The 17,917-nt window shown below is 36.7% G+C and overlaps 1 protein-coding gene across 3 annotated transcripts in view; it reads right to left on the minus strand.

Moving 5' to 3' along the window:
• The window catches only part of RSPO3 (R-spondin 3), an 85,600-nt gene that overhangs the window by 39,392 nt on the left and 28,291 nt on the right, over positions 1–17,917 (minus strand). For all 3 annotated transcript variants that reach the window (XM_059941264.1, XM_059941261.1, XM_059941263.1), the window contains exons 2-4: positions 14,259–14,450; positions 12,536–12,682; positions 7,728–7,925 (exon numbers count right to left, since the gene is read on the minus strand). In XM_059941264.1, coding sequence (XP_059797247.1) covers positions 7,728–7,925; positions 12,536–12,682; positions 14,259–14,450 — 537 coding nt within the window. The remainder of the gene's footprint in view (positions 1–7,727; positions 7,926–12,535; positions 12,683–14,258; positions 14,451–17,917) is intronic.

Here is a 17,917-nt window from a genome sequence, read left to right on the forward strand (position 1 = left end):
TGTCTTCTTTGCCAAAGAGGTTTCAGCAACACCAGCAGTTTCAAGGAGTGACTGTGTTAGGGAGGTGGGAAGGAGGACAGGAGCATGAAAGGAGGAAGTGTCTTTTTTGCTGGAGAAATGTTTACTTTGTAATTAGCAAAGGACAAGAAGGCCCTTTTGGAAACTATACTTGGGGGTCCAGAATTTAAATTTATGCTGATGCTCTCTGAGGCTCTCTCTGGGGAACCCTCCTAATTGGCAGGGATCTCAGTTGGCTAGAACAGGCTGCACATGAAGCCAGGGTCTCAGGGTCATTTCTCCAAAGGGCCTGTTAACTCAGCTCTGTTCCACAGCCACAAGCTGTACCTTTAACCCTACTTAGCCATCTCACAAAAACATATTAGCATATCAACATGGTGGTCACAGAAAAATAGATTTGCCTTGAGACCAAAACAAAAAGTAGGCAGAGATATTTCGTTTTTGCCAGCGTAAACAAATGTCTTTGTAAATGTGTTAGCAAACTAATGAAACTGCAGCTACCGACAGAAAAAAATCGCAAAGATGAAAACCGTCCACACAAGCATATGCTACAAGTGAGCTGATCATCGATTGTCTTTACTTTGTGGACCAACATAAACCATGGCACCAATATCTAGATTCATGATGGCAGGAACTTTTGTCTTTCTTGGCCATTGCTCTATCTTCAGCACCTAAAAGTGCCTAGCACATAGCTGGTGCTTTAATAAACATGTGTTGAATGTATGAAGGTATCCTGGCCTGGCCTTTTATTTATTCTTCCTATTCTGACCTTACAAACTGGAAAATACAATAGAAATAATCTCCTATATACCATCTCCTGTATCAACCACTGAGTGTTTTTACAAAGGAAGAGACACTACATTAGATAGGAAGAGAATGTTGAATAAAGGAGCAATCACACTCATCTAATTGCAAACAAGAGAAAGACCTCTGTGGGAGATGGAAAAAATGGTTACAATTCTCCACTCACCCCTGTATGTGCATGCCAAGTTGCAAAGTAACTATGGGACTTCTCCCCCAAGAGGTGAAATCTATTTCAACTTTTGAATCAGGACTGGCCTTGTAACTTGCATAGAATAACAGAACATGGTGGAAGTAAAATTGTGCCAGTTCTGAGCCCAGACTCAAGAGGAACTGCTTCTTCTCTCCCTCTTAGAACCGTGTAGAACCCCTAGCCACCTTGAGGATGATAGAAACAGCAGTTTCCTCTGTCCTCAACCAGTCCACCACGTTAGGGAGCCAGCCAGAACTGCACAGTGGATCCCAGCCCATATTACCCACCCACATTTATTGTTAAATAAATGGTGGTTGTTTTAAGCCTGTATGTTAGGGGTTTATTTCTTATGCAGCAAAAGCCAACTGAAACAACTTTACTCCGATGCACAGGAGCTAAACAATGGCAAGATCGTTGTTTGGTTGGGGGCTGAAGAATGCTTTGTTTACTACAGCTACTACTCTATTCAACAGACTGACCAGTGTGTGTTATGTTACACATACCAATGGGTTGAAAAGCATTAGATATTTAGAAAAATCACAAAAAGGAAATCTCAGAAAGTATAAGTATTTGCAAGAATAATTTATTATAAAGATTGTTTTAGAATAGAGATGCTGCAGTATACACACCAACACAGCACAGAAGCCTAAAAATGATTTTTCTACCACCAAAGCAAGATAGGGACTACACAGATAATAACAACACTTAAGTATTTTCCCACTGTGAATAATGCCCACCGTGAATTTTGACGACTATGAATGTCCCCAAAATCTTAGAGAGCCTATGGAAATGGAATGGTATGAACTTGGTATTGATTATAAAAAGATAATAACTGCTGGTTGAATTATAAAAAATGGTATAGTACCTGGGATTGCAAAACATGAAATAAAAGGCTTCTTATTTTCTGCAGAACTTTTTCATTAACACTGAGAAATTTAAGAACATACAATGTAATTGTAAAATGTGCTCAAGGCAAGAAACCTAGTAACTGTCATTTTACTTTTTTCAAAAATCTATCTAGGTGCTGGATGTGATCCTTCAGCTCCATTATTACAGAGGGAAGTAAACTGTGCATATATAAACAGTCTTAGCATTGTCTTCAACCCACAAACCTGGGCAACAGAGAATGCTTGCAAAGATCCTGCCACTGTAATGTCAATGTCAGAAGAATCAATTAAAGAAACTGGCGCCTGTCACAGAGGTGATAACACTCTTTTAACTATATGGATAATAAATTCGGACACACAGCTGTGAAATTTGCAAGCTCATTTGATGCTTCAAAGATTAAGTTGTAATTGGTGGGAAAGAAACAAAGAAGAGTAAGAGTTGAGTAATATGGCAAAGGAGAAAATATGTAATCAAATAAATCAGTGCATAGGCCATGAGTGAGCATAACTGAAAAGGACCCAAAGATGAACCATGTTTTTATGGGGATCTTCAGAGGTTAGGAGTGCCTACATCCTTCAAAAACAATAGCATACCTGTATTAATATTAAAAGCCTAATATTTAAATTAAGTTGTGGCATATACAAACTGTAATGTTTTCATCAGTAACAATGGCACTCTAGGTCTAGTTCTAGTATTTACAAAATTCAGAGAGAGAAAATTTTGGAGTATTAGGTTGAACCCTATGAAACTGCTTATATTTGACCATTTATAATCAACAAAAATGGCAGTTTCATATGGTTTAACCTAGTAGATAGGAGTGTATTAAAAAACAAGAGATGACTGTAGCCACATAATTTGTCTCAGTGGAGAGAGAGCTAAATAGCGATTAAACAAATGACAGGCCTCTCCACTGGGGACATTAAATGAAAAACTGGGCTCAGCCTTTAAGAGAAAGTCCATACATTTGTATTAAGGAACATTGCTCAGAGTGAAAGGCATTATTTATTCGCAATAGACTACCTTTCTTGGAGGTTTTAAACATAGCTAAATATTTTCGTGTGGTACTGGAATATTTGAAAATCAAAGAGTATTAATTTTTAATAAAATTGATTATTACCTTTGTAATGATTGGGGGGCAAAAATTTCCCCTCTGTTTCACCAAATCGTTCTCGTTACCAAAGGTTTGCACCATGTGCAGGTTTCCATTGGTGGCAATGAAAGGTTTTCACTGGTCCTTCCCAGAATCTAAACAAAAAACCCATTTGGGTAAGGACCAACATGGCCTCAAAGAGGGATAACAGAGAGAGATTGTTGAGTTTATACCAGGGTTTCTCATCTTTGGCACTACTGGCAGATAATTTTTGATGTGTGAGGCTGTCCTGCGCATTGTAAAATATTTAGCAGCCTCTACCCACTAGATAACCTGTAGCATTCCCCTCCTCCAAGTGTGACAATGAGAAGTGTGCCCCGGGGAGCAAAATACATGCCTGGTTGAAAACCACAGTCTTTAATGCCATTCTTATCTCAGCTCTGTACTTTGTTGTATTTTCTCTGACCTGTGTTAAAGGGCTAGTGTACTGTTCGGGTGTAGGGAAAGAGAAGAAAGCTCCCATCCTCCAGTGCTTAAACAGAATGAGTGTCTGTAGGCCAGCTGGTCCTCCTCCATGAGGTGATGGTGGTGAGAGGCCATCATCAAAATTCTCCAAGCCAGTTGGCATCCTACAATTTTGAGCTAATGACTCCTTCTAGTTGGATTTTGAGAACTGTTCTGAAAATCTTGGCTAAATGTCTTGTTTTGAATTTGACTGAATCTTTAATATGAATCCTTCCTGTAGAAAACTCAACTCTTCATCACTGGAGTAGTTGTTATAAAGATTTTAAGAAGTAAACTAAAAGACAGAGGTGCAAACCTGGGAACAAAGCAGACTCATTTTTTATTTGTTTCCTTTTTTAAAAACAAATTTTTCTGTAACTTTAAATATAGTGCTCATGATAAATATAATGCATATTTATAATACTGGTATTTGAAAACATGATTAATAGCAATTTGTAAGTTAACATATAACACTTTTCTTCTATGTAAAACCTAGTAGAATTTTACAACTGTACTTTTAATTTTGGGAAGGCACATAAGATGACCTTCAGTATGTTCAAATAATGCAATAATTCCCACACTTGTTTCTTCCCTTGAAATGTCTCTGGACATTTTATTTATTTATATTTTAATGGATTCTTTTTCTCCTTCTCTGCTAGGAAGGATGCTATTTCTTCTTTACACCAAGAAAGTAAACCCTGCCCCATTTCTTTCATGACTCTGTTCTTCTCTCTCCTTTCTATCCCAAGATCATGTACTACATGTAATTAGGATCTTATTCATGCAATTCACCAAAGAACAAAATTTCTTTCATTCTTTGTGAATTGCCTCAAAACCCAGTACCTACAGGAAATTCTCTTCAGTTAATTAAAGAAATGTACAAATGAGTGAGAAACATTTTGGTGACCTTCCTTTCTTTGCACCCTGTCTTCAAACCCAAACAAAAAAAAATCACTCTTTTGCATCAAATGCAGACACATATACGCTCCCCTGTTCTGTTTCACTTCCCCTTATCTAAGATGGTTACACGCAATATATCAAAAGAGTTAATAAGTATGAGTTGGTAGCCATTAAAAGTGCATTTTCTCCTTGTTTACTTCTATTTAAAATATATTGTTTTAAGGCATATGTGATACTAGTATATATGTTAGCCTTCATAATCTCTTAAAATAAATGTTATATATCTTTGACATTTCAGATATATAATTCAATTGAGATAGTCTCAAGCTAGAAACTACTGCAATGGTAATAACTTCTTATTAAAGCTAGTAATTGATGGAGAACTTAAGATATTAAAAGGCAGCATGCCAGGTAAAGGGAAATAATCCTAAATGTGCGAACAAGTAGTACATCAGATAAAAGTTTAGATTTGGGGCTACAGAAATGACATTTATCTCCTCAGATTAACTTACTATAACTATTCTAAGCATGAGAAGAATATTAGTAAAGAAAAATGTGTGTATGTGTAAGATTTTGCAACCAATTTTTCATATATATATGAAAAGTTCATATATATAAATATGCATCTCACAACTAGAATAATCCATTCTGTTAGTAAAAACTAGTTCCTCCTATTCAGCTTCTTCTTTGTGTACATTTTAGAAAGTCATTTCTGGGTCTTATCATTCTTCCCTGGAGACCTTGCCTTTGGCAATTACAACACAGCAGAAAAAATCCTGCACACATGCTGCATACCTTTTCCAAATATGAGTTATCTACTTCTGTCTATTGTTAACCTCTTAGGCAGGGAAGATAGATGTAAGTTTAAATTCAAGATTTTTAGGCTAAATTTTTTTTTAAAAACCTTATCTTTTAGCTTTCTCATCTGAAAACGCTCAGCCATGAACCTAAATGATGTTATTTTATGAATCTACAATCATTTAGGTGCAACTCAAGCAATAGCTATTCTAGTGGTAGGAGAAATCATGTCTTCATCACTTTATTGTTTATCAGTATTGTATAGCTCTGAGATATACAATATAAACAAGAAGATTCTGGGTAGTGTTATTATTTTGATGTGATATTTGATACAGTGGCATGTCCAGGGGTCATAATTACTTTTCTATTTGGTTTCTTCATATTCAAATAGATATATTTTTGATATTTCAGTTACCATTAAGAGAAGTTAAGAAAACTAATAGGTTAGAGAAGTAAGGAATGAAGGGAGAAGTGGTTACCTTCCTATCTTAAATTTCTAGGCTACTTGAGAAATCATTTTTGACAGATATATAAAAAGATGAATGAAAATTAAATAAAAATGGAACTAAATCTTGAATTTAATTATACATGTAATCCACATTTCCTACTTAGTAGTCTATGGATTATCAAATTTGAAAAAGAATAAAGCACCTAAAATTTTCTAGTTGTATAACATTTTCTTTGTAAACATAAAATGTCACTGTATCCTACTCAGAGGGGAAGAAACAAGGACCAGAAAGAAACTTCTAAGTCAAGCTTATGTTACAGGTTACTATTTTAAACTTCTTATGGCATTACTTATCTTATTTGTTGCTAGTTTAAAAACTAACATTTTCAATGTTAATGTTTAAGTCAGTGCTAGCAAAATATATTAGAAGACCACATCCTCAAATAAAAGAAAAAAATGTAATTAGTATCATAATTTAATTTTTCTATTGGATGAGATTTTCTTCACTTATATTTTAAAAGCAAAGTATACTAAATACTGATTAGTAATGTAGAATCTTTGTGGAAAGAATAATATGAACAAAGACCACCTGTAAGTCATTAAATTTTAAGAAAATTTAGTAAACATAAGTAAATGTACGGCTATGGGAGCTTACCAACAAGTAGAGTGATGAAATATTTGATTTCCAAATCCAACTTTTAAAATCTAAGATGTTTTAAATTAATTGGTAACAAATGCCAGAAAGACCTTTTTCACTAGCCAACTTTCATTCCTTAAACCTAATTTTAATCAAAACCTCTTATAAATTTACAAAAACTTGAAGTTCCCTTAAAATAATCCATGTATTCAAAAAGTTTATCACATTAACTACTTGATTACTAATGGCAACGACAGGCTGTATCCATCCTGATGATGGTCAGTTTGGTCTTTTGGTACAGTGAAAGACACTGCAAAGTATGGGTGACCCAAGTTCTTTCTTGTATGAGCAAAGTTCAAGTTTTCACAGCACCCTCTTCTGTGTTTCCATCAAAATTTTCCACACACCAAACCTCTCTTACTATGTGATATTGTGATTATCTGCTTAAACATCTCAACCTTTCACTGGACTCTGAGTAGAACTTCAGGATAGAGATGGGACCCTATTCAGTTGTGAATCCCCAGGGCTTAGCACTATGTGTGGCCATAAAATAAAAATTCAATAAAATGATGTTGAATGAATGAATGAATGAAATAAGCAAAGGAAGTTCAACTACAGAGTCAGCCAAGCTGCAATTAAATGAGAGGATCATTTATAGGCTCACCAATAGCTACATAACATATTTGTAGGCAGTGGTGCTGAGGATTAGTGAGAAAGATGGAATAATTATATTTTAAAAGTCAACAACTGCAGATCTTCTATATGGAAGTTTAATCACCTTAAAGCATCAGATTAAATGACATATTTTTCCTTGGCACTCATACGACTTCAGAACAGCCCTTACACAGAGTTATTTAATATTGTTTTGGTAGGTTCTATAATCTGATGTATGAAATTACTGTAATATGAAAAAAAATCTGGGGATAAAATGTCACGAATGCTTGTATTATACTTATAAAATATGTAACCTTTAAAATATGTTTAGCTACAAAAGCTTAACACCTAATTGCGCTACTTTGGTTTGTAGGCAATGAAGAAAGGAGTAAGCTGATGGCTGGTATTCACCATGCTCGTGTACCAAATGTTATTATTAGACCTTGTGTTTCTGAGGCTTCCCCTAAGTTTTCCAGGTACTAGGAAGGTGGATGATAGGAAAGATAATAGTCCCAAAGGAAGATATAGGCATATATTATATGCTTATAATGCAGCCCCCTTTCCTAAGAATCAATTAGCACACTTTTGTGTAGTTTAAAGTTCTGATATCAAGCTCCATTTTAAAAAATTACCACATCGGTATTCTGTAATTTACAGCCAACATATTCTTTGTTTGGTACACATTTTAGGGTTTTCAGACATGAGTGATAATAATAAATGTTTCCCAAGAAATAAAGTGAAATTTGCATCAAATCATGAGGATTCAAACAAGCACATGTTGTTAGTATGATTGTACCTCGTTCTCCCTTCTGACACTTCTTTCTCTGCACTGTACACTTTCTTGTCTCACTGGTGGGGGGACACAGGTTACCCTTTGCTGATGGATGCTGTATTATTTCTCGGACCCGTGTTTCAGTCCCTCTTTTGAAGCCACATGTTTTTCCTTTTTTCGTGCATGGACTCCAAGGACTCCATTCACTGGCCTCACAGTGCACTGAAACAGAACACCAGAAACAGCCTCAGTTCGCTCACACATAGTTTCACAATTGTTAAATAAACAAGAAGGCTTGCTTCCATCAATACTTGCCCAAATTCTGAGCAGAAATCCTGCAGAACAAAGTTGGGCAAGATGACTTAAAGATAAAACAAAGAGAAACTGAAAGCAGGAATAGAATGTTTTCCACTTTTTGGTCCTCATATTATCAGGTAAACTCACTCTTGCATTGGGTTTACTTTTCACTGTAGATTTGATTAACCCAGGCATGAATATAATTATTCACAACTGACCAATGCTTTACAATTTCTAGAGCACTGCTACAATTATTGATTGATCCTGACCATAACTTGATAGGTTAGTCATTATTACATACTCGAGAATTGATTCTCAAAGTTTAGTGTGCAACAGAATCACCTGCAGGGAGGACTTGCTAAAACAAAGAATGCTGGACCTCTCCCCTCCCAGAGTTTCCAATTCAGTTGCCTGGGGTGGGGCCTGGGAATTTGCATTTCTAATGATACACGTGATGCACATTTGCAGGTACTGAGAACACACTTTGCGAACTTCTGTGCTAGAGAATGATTAAGCAAAAAATGAATTCAGGTCCTTGGCCTACAACTCACTGCTTTTTCTACTTCATGTGCCTTTTCTTGAGTACTTCAATATTGTCATTTATTCATGGGTGTAGATCAGGCATAGCAGTATCTATTTTAAGTGAATTCTGGGTCAATTTCATCTGATAAACTGCTTCTAGAATTCACCTGACTGGCTGATTTCTAGGATGAACTGATATACTTTTTCTAAAATTTCTTTTGTAGATTTTTCCCCTTTTCTGTGTGTATCAATCTTTTCAATCTTGACTTTACAAGGTATTATAACAGATTTTTGCACTTCTAATAAAAATAAACACCTGCAAGGTGATATTCTTATATTTATGTTCATAAAATTTCCTGACTTACAACAGAAACGGCTTGCAACAGTAACTCTTTCAGATGATATGACTCTCTTTCCACAAAAACAAATTCCCAGTAACCTTGCTGCCTTCTGACTTAAAGAATCCTTATTTTAGAGCAGAGTACTATTTTTCATACAACCTCAAGAAATATAACCTAAATGTTTCAGAAATTTAAAACCATTCACAATACATTTTTTTCACATGCTTTTTCAGTCACTTTCAGGTATCTGAATGCAACACAGAGTTGAATGGAAATGATTAGATAAGTGAATTTAAGTTTCTATGAACTTAAATGAACTTTACTGAACCACTTTCAAAGGAGTCTTCATGTTCAGTTGGTTAAAGAAGAGAGCAACCAAATCACTTAATGATATCATAATCTCTTGCCAGTTAAGGTCATATCTCTGATCTCAATATTAGTCATTAAAAAGTAGGGGAGCTTTGCACATACAAATAAAAATACCTCCAAGAAAGCAAATGGAAAAATAAAAATCCAAGTTTGTGAGCTGTAACTTTGTCCAGTATTCATTTAATGCCAGAACTACATGGACTAAATTAGAAAAAAATTACATAATGTGGAAATGACCCAAACTTTGGTGATTTTCATAAGAGCAAAGGTGGTCTAGGCAAATGTACACCTAGACTTAAGAAAAACAGATATAAAAAATTACAACATAGGTAGCTATGAGTCTTTAGTCAGATGATGAATGGTTCTAAAAATGAAATTTTAGTGCCAATCTTAGATTATTCCATTGAAGAAGAAGGAGGAAAAATATTCACAACTAGCGAGTTCAGATATAAAGAGCTCTAATAAGATGGGATAGTTAAAAGGCCTTGAGAGGAGAAGAAATTTTCTTAGCTAAATACTTTCGAATGAACCTTTAATGTTAGCATCCAAAAAATATTTTTGGAAAGAATGGACACTTTGTTGATCATGTAAAGACAACAAATAGGTTGATTTAAGTAGTATTCAGGTCATTAAATGAACAATATAGATCTGGGGCTCTGTCTGGTTAAGAGGTAATTAAGAAAAAAAAAAGAACTGCTCAACAGAAACTGCATTTCTTCTATCTTCTGTATTAAGAACAATCTTAACATTGGAACGTTTAACTGTTCACTAATGAAACAAGTGTTTCAAAAATGTAGTTAGCTCCTTGTCCCTGGAAGTGGTCATGGTGTGGTTGATCATCAGCCTGGAATGCTGTAAAAGGGATTCTTGAATTGGAAGAAAAGTTGAATTGGATATTTCACCAGTAATATTCATTTGTTCTCATTCTTGCTACCTGACTGCACAGTTCCAGAGAGAACATAGCAAGGCCATGTTCTCTGCTACTCACTGTTTGGAGCTAGATATCTTCCCTCTGTGACTAGTTGAACAGCACCAACTCTCCAAGAAGAGCAATGAGGATGGCAGAATGACAGTGCAGAAAGGAAGCAAATTTCTGGAGCACAAAGTGGAAGAAATACATTCTCCTATAAAATTGGCTTCAGTCGACATTTTTGCTTAATTTGACTTGCAAACCATGAGGAGTGGGTATGTTGTGACATAAATCTTTTACCCTAGCTCTGTATGAAGGTGGTGTTTTCTCTGTTTATGACATGTTCTCTCAATTTAAAATCTGGGTAAGAAACAAGTCATGCAGTATAGATTTTAGCAAAGGGAGAGACACATTCTTCAACCTCTGCCCTGGAGAGCTAGAGTAGAGGTACTAATTATAGCACTGACGATAACTCACATTGTGTCCTTGGGATCACCATTTCAGCTCTCTGGGTCCTAGTTTTCATATTTGTTAAAGGAACAGCCTTTAATGGTCCTTTGTGATCATCAAGCAAGTCATCATTTTTTGTGAAATTCTGAGGCAAGCCCACGGGCATGGCCCACACAGTGCTTGCAGGCCAGACACCACATGATGGGAGACATCCCGTATGGAGCAAGCAACAAGAGCCAGCTGGGAACTGAAGCTGTTGATTTGCCTATTCCTATGTCCTAGGTCATTTACACCTATCTGTTCAATGAGCCTGATTCACTAAATGGCTTTTAGATTGCTAACCCCTATTCTAAAATATATAAGTTTCTTAAACGTAATTGTGTTAACCAAACAGTCTTTGTCTAAATAGTATTATAAATTAGCAGGAAGCCTTAATAGCTAATTCAACAGTGCCAGGTGTTAAATGCTCTCTGATAGGAAAGCATTAACACATTTAAATAAATGGGCTTTGAAGGACTGATGCTACACCTTCAACAACTAAGAAAATCTAAACATTCGCCCCTTTCCTGGGTAGAGCAATATCACAGACTTTCCGCAACTTATCCTGAATTTCTGTCCTTGAATATTTTCAGAACTGTTTCCTATTTTCTCCACAGTTTGGAAGTTATCACCTCTAATCATCAGCCCTCAGGACCTACAGAGAGAGGAACTTGAAGTGCTTTCTCATGTACCTTTTACCCTATTTCTAAGTTATTTTTCTGTGTTTTTATTGACTAGAGGAAAAAATAAGACTGAACCAAATTGAGCCATGAGCTGTTTCAGGAAAGTTGTTTTCCAGATGCTTCTGAGATTATCTTTAAAATATCATCTATTTGTTTCCTTCTCACAAAAACTTTGTTTAGAAATAAATGTCTCATGTGGACCTGAAATGGTTAAACCACCACTTTAGAGTTATTACTCCAGTACTTAAGATTCTAATGGATCTGTCTGTGGGGAGCCCAGGGGTGTCCTGGAGACTATCTTGTACTGAATCAAGGGGACAATTGTGTGCATTTGCCAACAGCACTACAGCATCAAAAGGTTCTTGCAGCTCTTGCCCAGGGGATTCTGAGATTTAGTATGCTGTTTCCCCATTTGCTTTAGCATCTGCTCCCCAACTGTTCACCAAGCTCGTAGCTGTAGTAGCTGCACACCATTTAAAACAGGGAAAATATAGCCTGACAGTGATCCGTTATTAGACAAACAACTTGTCTGAGGAACCTCCCCTCCAGGAAACTCAGCCTGCAATTAATCAGGCCCTGGGACTGTGTGCTTCTGTCAGTTTAAGTCCAAAATCCTCTCCTTGTCTCTGAATACCTGTGCAAGCAGGGCGTTTCAGCAAAGCAGTGTGAGAGAAAAAAGTGAGATTTTTTTTTAACCATATCAGATCCAGTTCTCTAAGTCTTTGATCCATCTACTGAGTATTAAAGGGCTGTATCCAGAGAATATGTTTCCTCCTTTTGGAAAATAAGTTTGGTCACTGGTTGACATTAGATCTAGGTGGAAACTCTTAACCTAAGGTGGAAATTTAGTTCAAGATCAAATTTGTGTGTGTGTGTATGTATATATATATATATATGTAAGTGTGCGTGTATACATATAAATTACTATAAGTAAAACTTCATTAGATAATGATACAGAATAAATCCGTAATGATCACAATAGTCGAAACAGTTATCGATGGTCCCTAAGAAATAACAGTGCACGCTCAGGGTGTTAAATTTACTGTGATACACGATAGTAAGGCCCATTAGGATGGTATCTTTGTAAAGAAGGAGGGAGCGAGCCTCTTAGAGGTGGTCCCTCAGGCTCTTGTGAGACAGGACTTTGAGCAGCATTTCCATGGAGACTGACATTATCTCTGGTGTTTCTCATCCCTCCTAAGTCTTAGAGCTCCTCCTCACCAATACTGACGCACTCCATGGTATGGTTATTGGCTTCCAACCCTTCTGGGCAATTGTCAAGGCACTTTCCAAGGTGTAAGTAAAATCCACTTTTACACTTTGTGCAGAAATTTTTGTTGAAACAGGTATCACAGTCAGCTTTGCATTCTGAAAACGAAAAAGGAAAAGAGAAATATGCTTCCATTAGCATCAGTTAACTATTTATTGTTGGTCCAGTTCTGTATGCTTACAACACAGGCACATGCAACTTATATGTCAAACAAACACTTAGGCTCAAAATTATTTTGCCAAACCAAATTAAAGATTCCTCCATAGTCATTTAGTTGATGTACACCAGTCATTGATTTCAAAATTATTGTATTTATTGCCTTATGAAAAAAATTTTGACAAGAATGCTTATAAGACCAAGCATCTATTTATATTAAATGATAGTGAAAATGTTTCATTAGAACTTGAATGAAATGTACTAGGGTATTGCCTTCATGCTGTTCTTGAGGTCTATTTGTTAATTCAACAAATATTTGACTGCCTACTGTCTGCCAAGCCCTATTCTAGGTACATTGACAGCAGCATACAAAAGAGAGATAAGGCCCATACTTCACAAAGTTTACATTCTAGGAGGGGAGGTACAATAAACAGTAATGATAGTTGATCCTTATATGGTGATTACTGTATGTCATACACTGCTACAAGTATTTTACAATATTGTCATTTAAACCTTACAATAACCCAGTGAGGTAGCCCCTATTATGATTCTCATTTTACAGAGAAGGAAACTGTGGTTCAGAAAGGTTAGGTAATTAGCTCAGGACCACAGAGCAGAGTGGTCTTTGAAACTAGGCAGTCTACTTCCAGAGTGATAAGTGCTCTGGAAAAAATAACGACAAAAACAAAAGGTAGGAAAAAGATATAAAAAATGACTGATGAGGGGAAGAGGTTGATTATTTTGGACAAGACGGTCATGGAGTCCCTCTGTGAGAAGGTGACATTTGAGCAGAATCTTGAATGAAAGGAGACAGCCCGCCAAGCAAAGGTGTGGGCAAAGAGTTTTCCAAACTGCCAGGACGGTGAGTATACAACAGTCATTTCCAAAGCCTTGAAGTGGGAAGATCTTGCAAGAAGGCCAGTGAGGTTAGTGCAAAGTGGTTGAGGGGCAGTCGTAGGAGCTGAGTATGGAGAGGAAGGCAGGGCCACATGTGATGTATGCTAGAGTAGTGATATTTCCTAATTTACATTTCGAAAGGTTACTGGGTCTACAGTGTGGAGAGTAAACTTTCAGTCCAGATGAGATGTGATCTGAGAGTGTTTCCAACATTTAATTCCAACTGATAAATAAATACCTCAGTTGCTGTACTGGAATCCTTCTTGAAGTGAAAATAGCTGAATTACTTCTTTCAGTCATTAAATACTTGGATTTTGTGATGGTGGTGGGAACTCAGGTGGCACTGGTGCTTGCGGTACCTTTCTACAGGTTCAGTGAATGATAACCACGTTCTCAGTTTTTGTTTTTACAAAAAAACACCCCTCAAAACTGGAGTATTTTTTAATAGCGGTGAAAATCTTCCTGCCCTGAGGGCTAAGTTCAAGTATGGTTTAGCCTAAGTGTCAGGTAAATATTATTATTTACGTAACACTGAATATTACAAATATGGCTAGAGGCCATTTCAAATCTGGAAAGTCCCCCAAGGATGAGATAAAAACATAATTTTGTGTAGACACTTACTTGTACACTTATTTATATCTGGATATCGAGTTCCATAATATCCACTTGGACATGAAGAGAGACACACTCCAATCTGCTTCATGCCAATTCTTTCCAGAACAAAAAATAGTTTGGGCTTACATGACAAACATCCATTGTAATCTGAACACGTTGCACATCCTCCTTGGCAGCCTTGACTGACGTTAGGATGCACTAGGGGGACAAATGTAGAAAGACAAAAATGAAAGTTAAATCATAGATATAGAAGTTCAATGACATTCTCTGGGCAGGATACACATTTTCTTTTATTAGCTTTCAATTTGGTGGTAATGGGTGAATGAGTTGGGAATTTTTCCCTCTTTTCTGTGATCTGGTATTTCCCTTTAATACATACATATATTGTTTTAATTTCAAAGTTCTTAAAATTTGAGCATTTGAAAAATAAGAATATATTGCCTCAAAATATTTATAGATAGTATATACCTAGTGGAAGTATCCTCACTGAGCTAGCACCCTGGCAGATCAGAGACGGGTATTTTGTGCTCACTCATTGAAATCAATACATCTTAGTTTTGCTTTTCATTTATGTGGGGGATGTCTCTAATGTCTTCAAATAAGGATGACAACGTAGACTGGGGCTTAATCTGAGTAATGACACTAATTTTTAAGGTATCTTTTTCAACTCTGGTCTATTTGAGAACACCATTTCACTCTTTGATTCAAAGCAAACTGATTCTGCAACTATGTAGCTGTTCAGCACCTCACTCCCTGCCAATGCTTTCCTGAAACATTTTTTCTCACATGAGTTTAATATTTATCAGTTCAAATTGATATAACGGTGAAAATGTGAATTATCTTATCAGTAGTTCCACGTGGATCATATGTAAGTATTTATAATAATATTTACTATAAGTTATGTTCAATATTTGATCTTTTGGGAGAGAAGTCTTATAGCTTTTGTGCCCTCATCTTTCATTTACTTAAGTGAAATATATATTTGGTGAGGACACGACCAGTCCTTTCTAAGGGCTACTACTACACGTATCCCTGAGAATCCCAAGGTTTCTAAGAGTCACCAATATGTGTGGTGAGAATATTCATTAGCAAGTCTGAACGAATACAAACATTTGGAAGATTCATGTTTACTTGAGATCTTCACAACTTTAAACCTTTTTAATGACTATTAACTGGTCATAGACACCTATGTGTGAGCTGATGGAAAATTGCTGACTGAGGTGCATCTCTCATGTACCTGGTGTTTGGGATGATTTCTTCTCCTAATGTATTCTCTATTCATATACAATATTAATAGCTTTATTGTCCCTTCAGGAATTCAGAAGGGAATAATCCTGACCCTATGAGAAGCAAGGTTGAGGCACAAGCGTGCAAAGGCATCCCCATGCTTCTCTGACTACTGTTGGTGCAGGGAGGGACCTTGCAATTACTAAGTCTGTCTTCACAGTGATGTCTGATTATTGCTAAGTTCTTTACTGCAAAAACAAATCCCACCAGGTTTAGTTAAAAGGGGTATCCATAAGCCCGATCAGCCTTACCACAGGGGCGCACGGGTTAGCTGCAGAAAGGTCATTTGGTTGCCCAGCATTCTCTGCCTGGAGGAAACCATCCCTGAATCAGCCACAGGAACCACAAGCAGCTCATTCTCATTCCAAGACGTTTTGTAAATAAACTGAGGAAATGTGTGGGGGAAGGGCAGTCGGCTCTTCCTGTACATGCTCCTCTGCGGGGTGGGGCGGACATCTAAAGTGGCACAGGAGGTTTAGACATTACAGGACCTGGGGGACTTGTAAATGAATACTGCCTTCCAAGGAACAGGGTCATTTTTCATGCCAGGAACTCCAGCATTGGAGACTTACAGAAAATGTGTACATATTTTAATCTGGGAAAGACCCTAAAAAAGAAAGGGGTGAGGAGAGCTCCATGTGTTCGGAATCTAATCAACCCATTTCAAAAAGTGAGAGGTGTAGGTCAAAACCTGTAAAACCTTTTCATAAGAATTACTGGTGGAAAATAGGACCTCAGTTTGAAAGAAAATCACTCCAAGCTCAGGAAAGTAAGTGACTGAATTTAAATGAAGATGGACTGGATTGACCCACATCAATCTGTCTCATCTCTGAAATGCAATTGCTCAAAGGAACACAATTGTAAGTTTAAGTACCTTGAGACTTTTGTCAATTATAACTTTAAATTGATCAGTTATGAAAATAAATATGACTTACATATTCTGAGCCTCAAAAACTGATATATCTTGAAATAAATTTTATTTAAAAATTTGGGTTTTGAATGTCTGGAAACTTCTGCCAGAGATACCTCTGTATGGATCCCAGGATTAGTAACAATTTTGCCCCAAATTATGAGATGTACCGAAGCGTTTTGCTTAATTCCCTCTTTAAAACTTTTGCTGATGAACTGTAGCACATTCAACTCACACATGGTACTACAATCACTCTTTTTTCCCCATATTTTGCCTTTTTAGACAAAAGTTTTTGACAAAGCAGAGTTTTGAAAAATTAAAGAAGATATGATTGTCCTAACTGGCAAAGAAAATTTCTGTTTGTTTTTAATCAGGGAATTTTGAATATGGGCAGGTACAAATAATGGCCAACTTTATTTCTTCAGGAAGGGTTAAGTATTATGCTGTGGGAAGTAAGAAAAATTGAGACTATGAAGCTCAGATTCCATGATTCTAGATTCTTTTACAGTTGAGTAGCATGACATTTTGCTTTCTTGAACCCTGTACAAGGATCACTCAAATTATGCAGTTGGTATGACACAACTAGATAGAAATTTCCCAAACTTCATCTTAAGGCAAGAGTTTTTACTTTTTATATGGAAACCACAGAAAACTTTGGTCTGGATTGACTGTAACAGCCCTTTCAGTCTTAAAATCTTATAATTCTAAGGGAGAAAATAGAATTCTACTTTGTCATGCTGCTTCTTTTTTCCCCACTCTAGTTATACCTTCATTTTCTATTTCTGAATCACTTTTTTTGCAAACAATGTTTTGTACTACTATTTTATATGAGCATTGGACGGGTTGGTGGTGGGGAGGTTTCACAGAATATCTAACGTTTGAACTTACTCTTAGAAAATGTGTTGACGTTATGAGCATGTAAGTGGCCATGATGGGGCTGGAAGCAGGAACACCACAATTACCCCATCAAGGAGACTGGCACGAGTTCCATGCAACTGATGCTTAAGTAGTGGTGAATGGAGGTATGAGGCACATCAAGAAAATTGGAAGCACAGGATAGATCTAGATTATGAAACCCCTTGTGGGCTCTGCCAAAGAAATTATTCTGTAGATTTGGAGGACTTGAATCTGGTGAGTGATACGACCCCATCTGTATCAGAAAGGCAGTTTCCCTGGCAGCATGGCAGGCATGGAAGCTAGGAGACTAACGTAAGGATCAAGGTAAAAAGACGATGAGAGCTTAAAATATAGCAGAGACAGTGCAGTGTGGTGAGAGAGGGGTGCATGTTCCAAGGATATTTAGGAGGTGGACTCAATCAAATATGCTGACCAACAGAATGTGGACTGAATAAGTAGGAGGATTTGTGCTTTACGTTGTGGCCAGTGAAGAGAAAGGAAAGGGACGGCTGAATAAAAGCCACAGTTGGAGGGCTGTGGCAAGGTACATAGAATAAGAAGGTCTACAAAT

The sequence above is a fragment of the Balaenoptera ricei genome, chromosome 12 (genome assembly GCF_028023285.1).
Source record: "Balaenoptera ricei isolate mBalRic1 chromosome 12, mBalRic1.hap2, whole genome shotgun sequence".
In the NCBI taxonomy this organism is placed as follows: domain Eukaryota; kingdom Metazoa; phylum Chordata; class Mammalia; order Artiodactyla; family Balaenopteridae; genus Balaenoptera; species Balaenoptera ricei.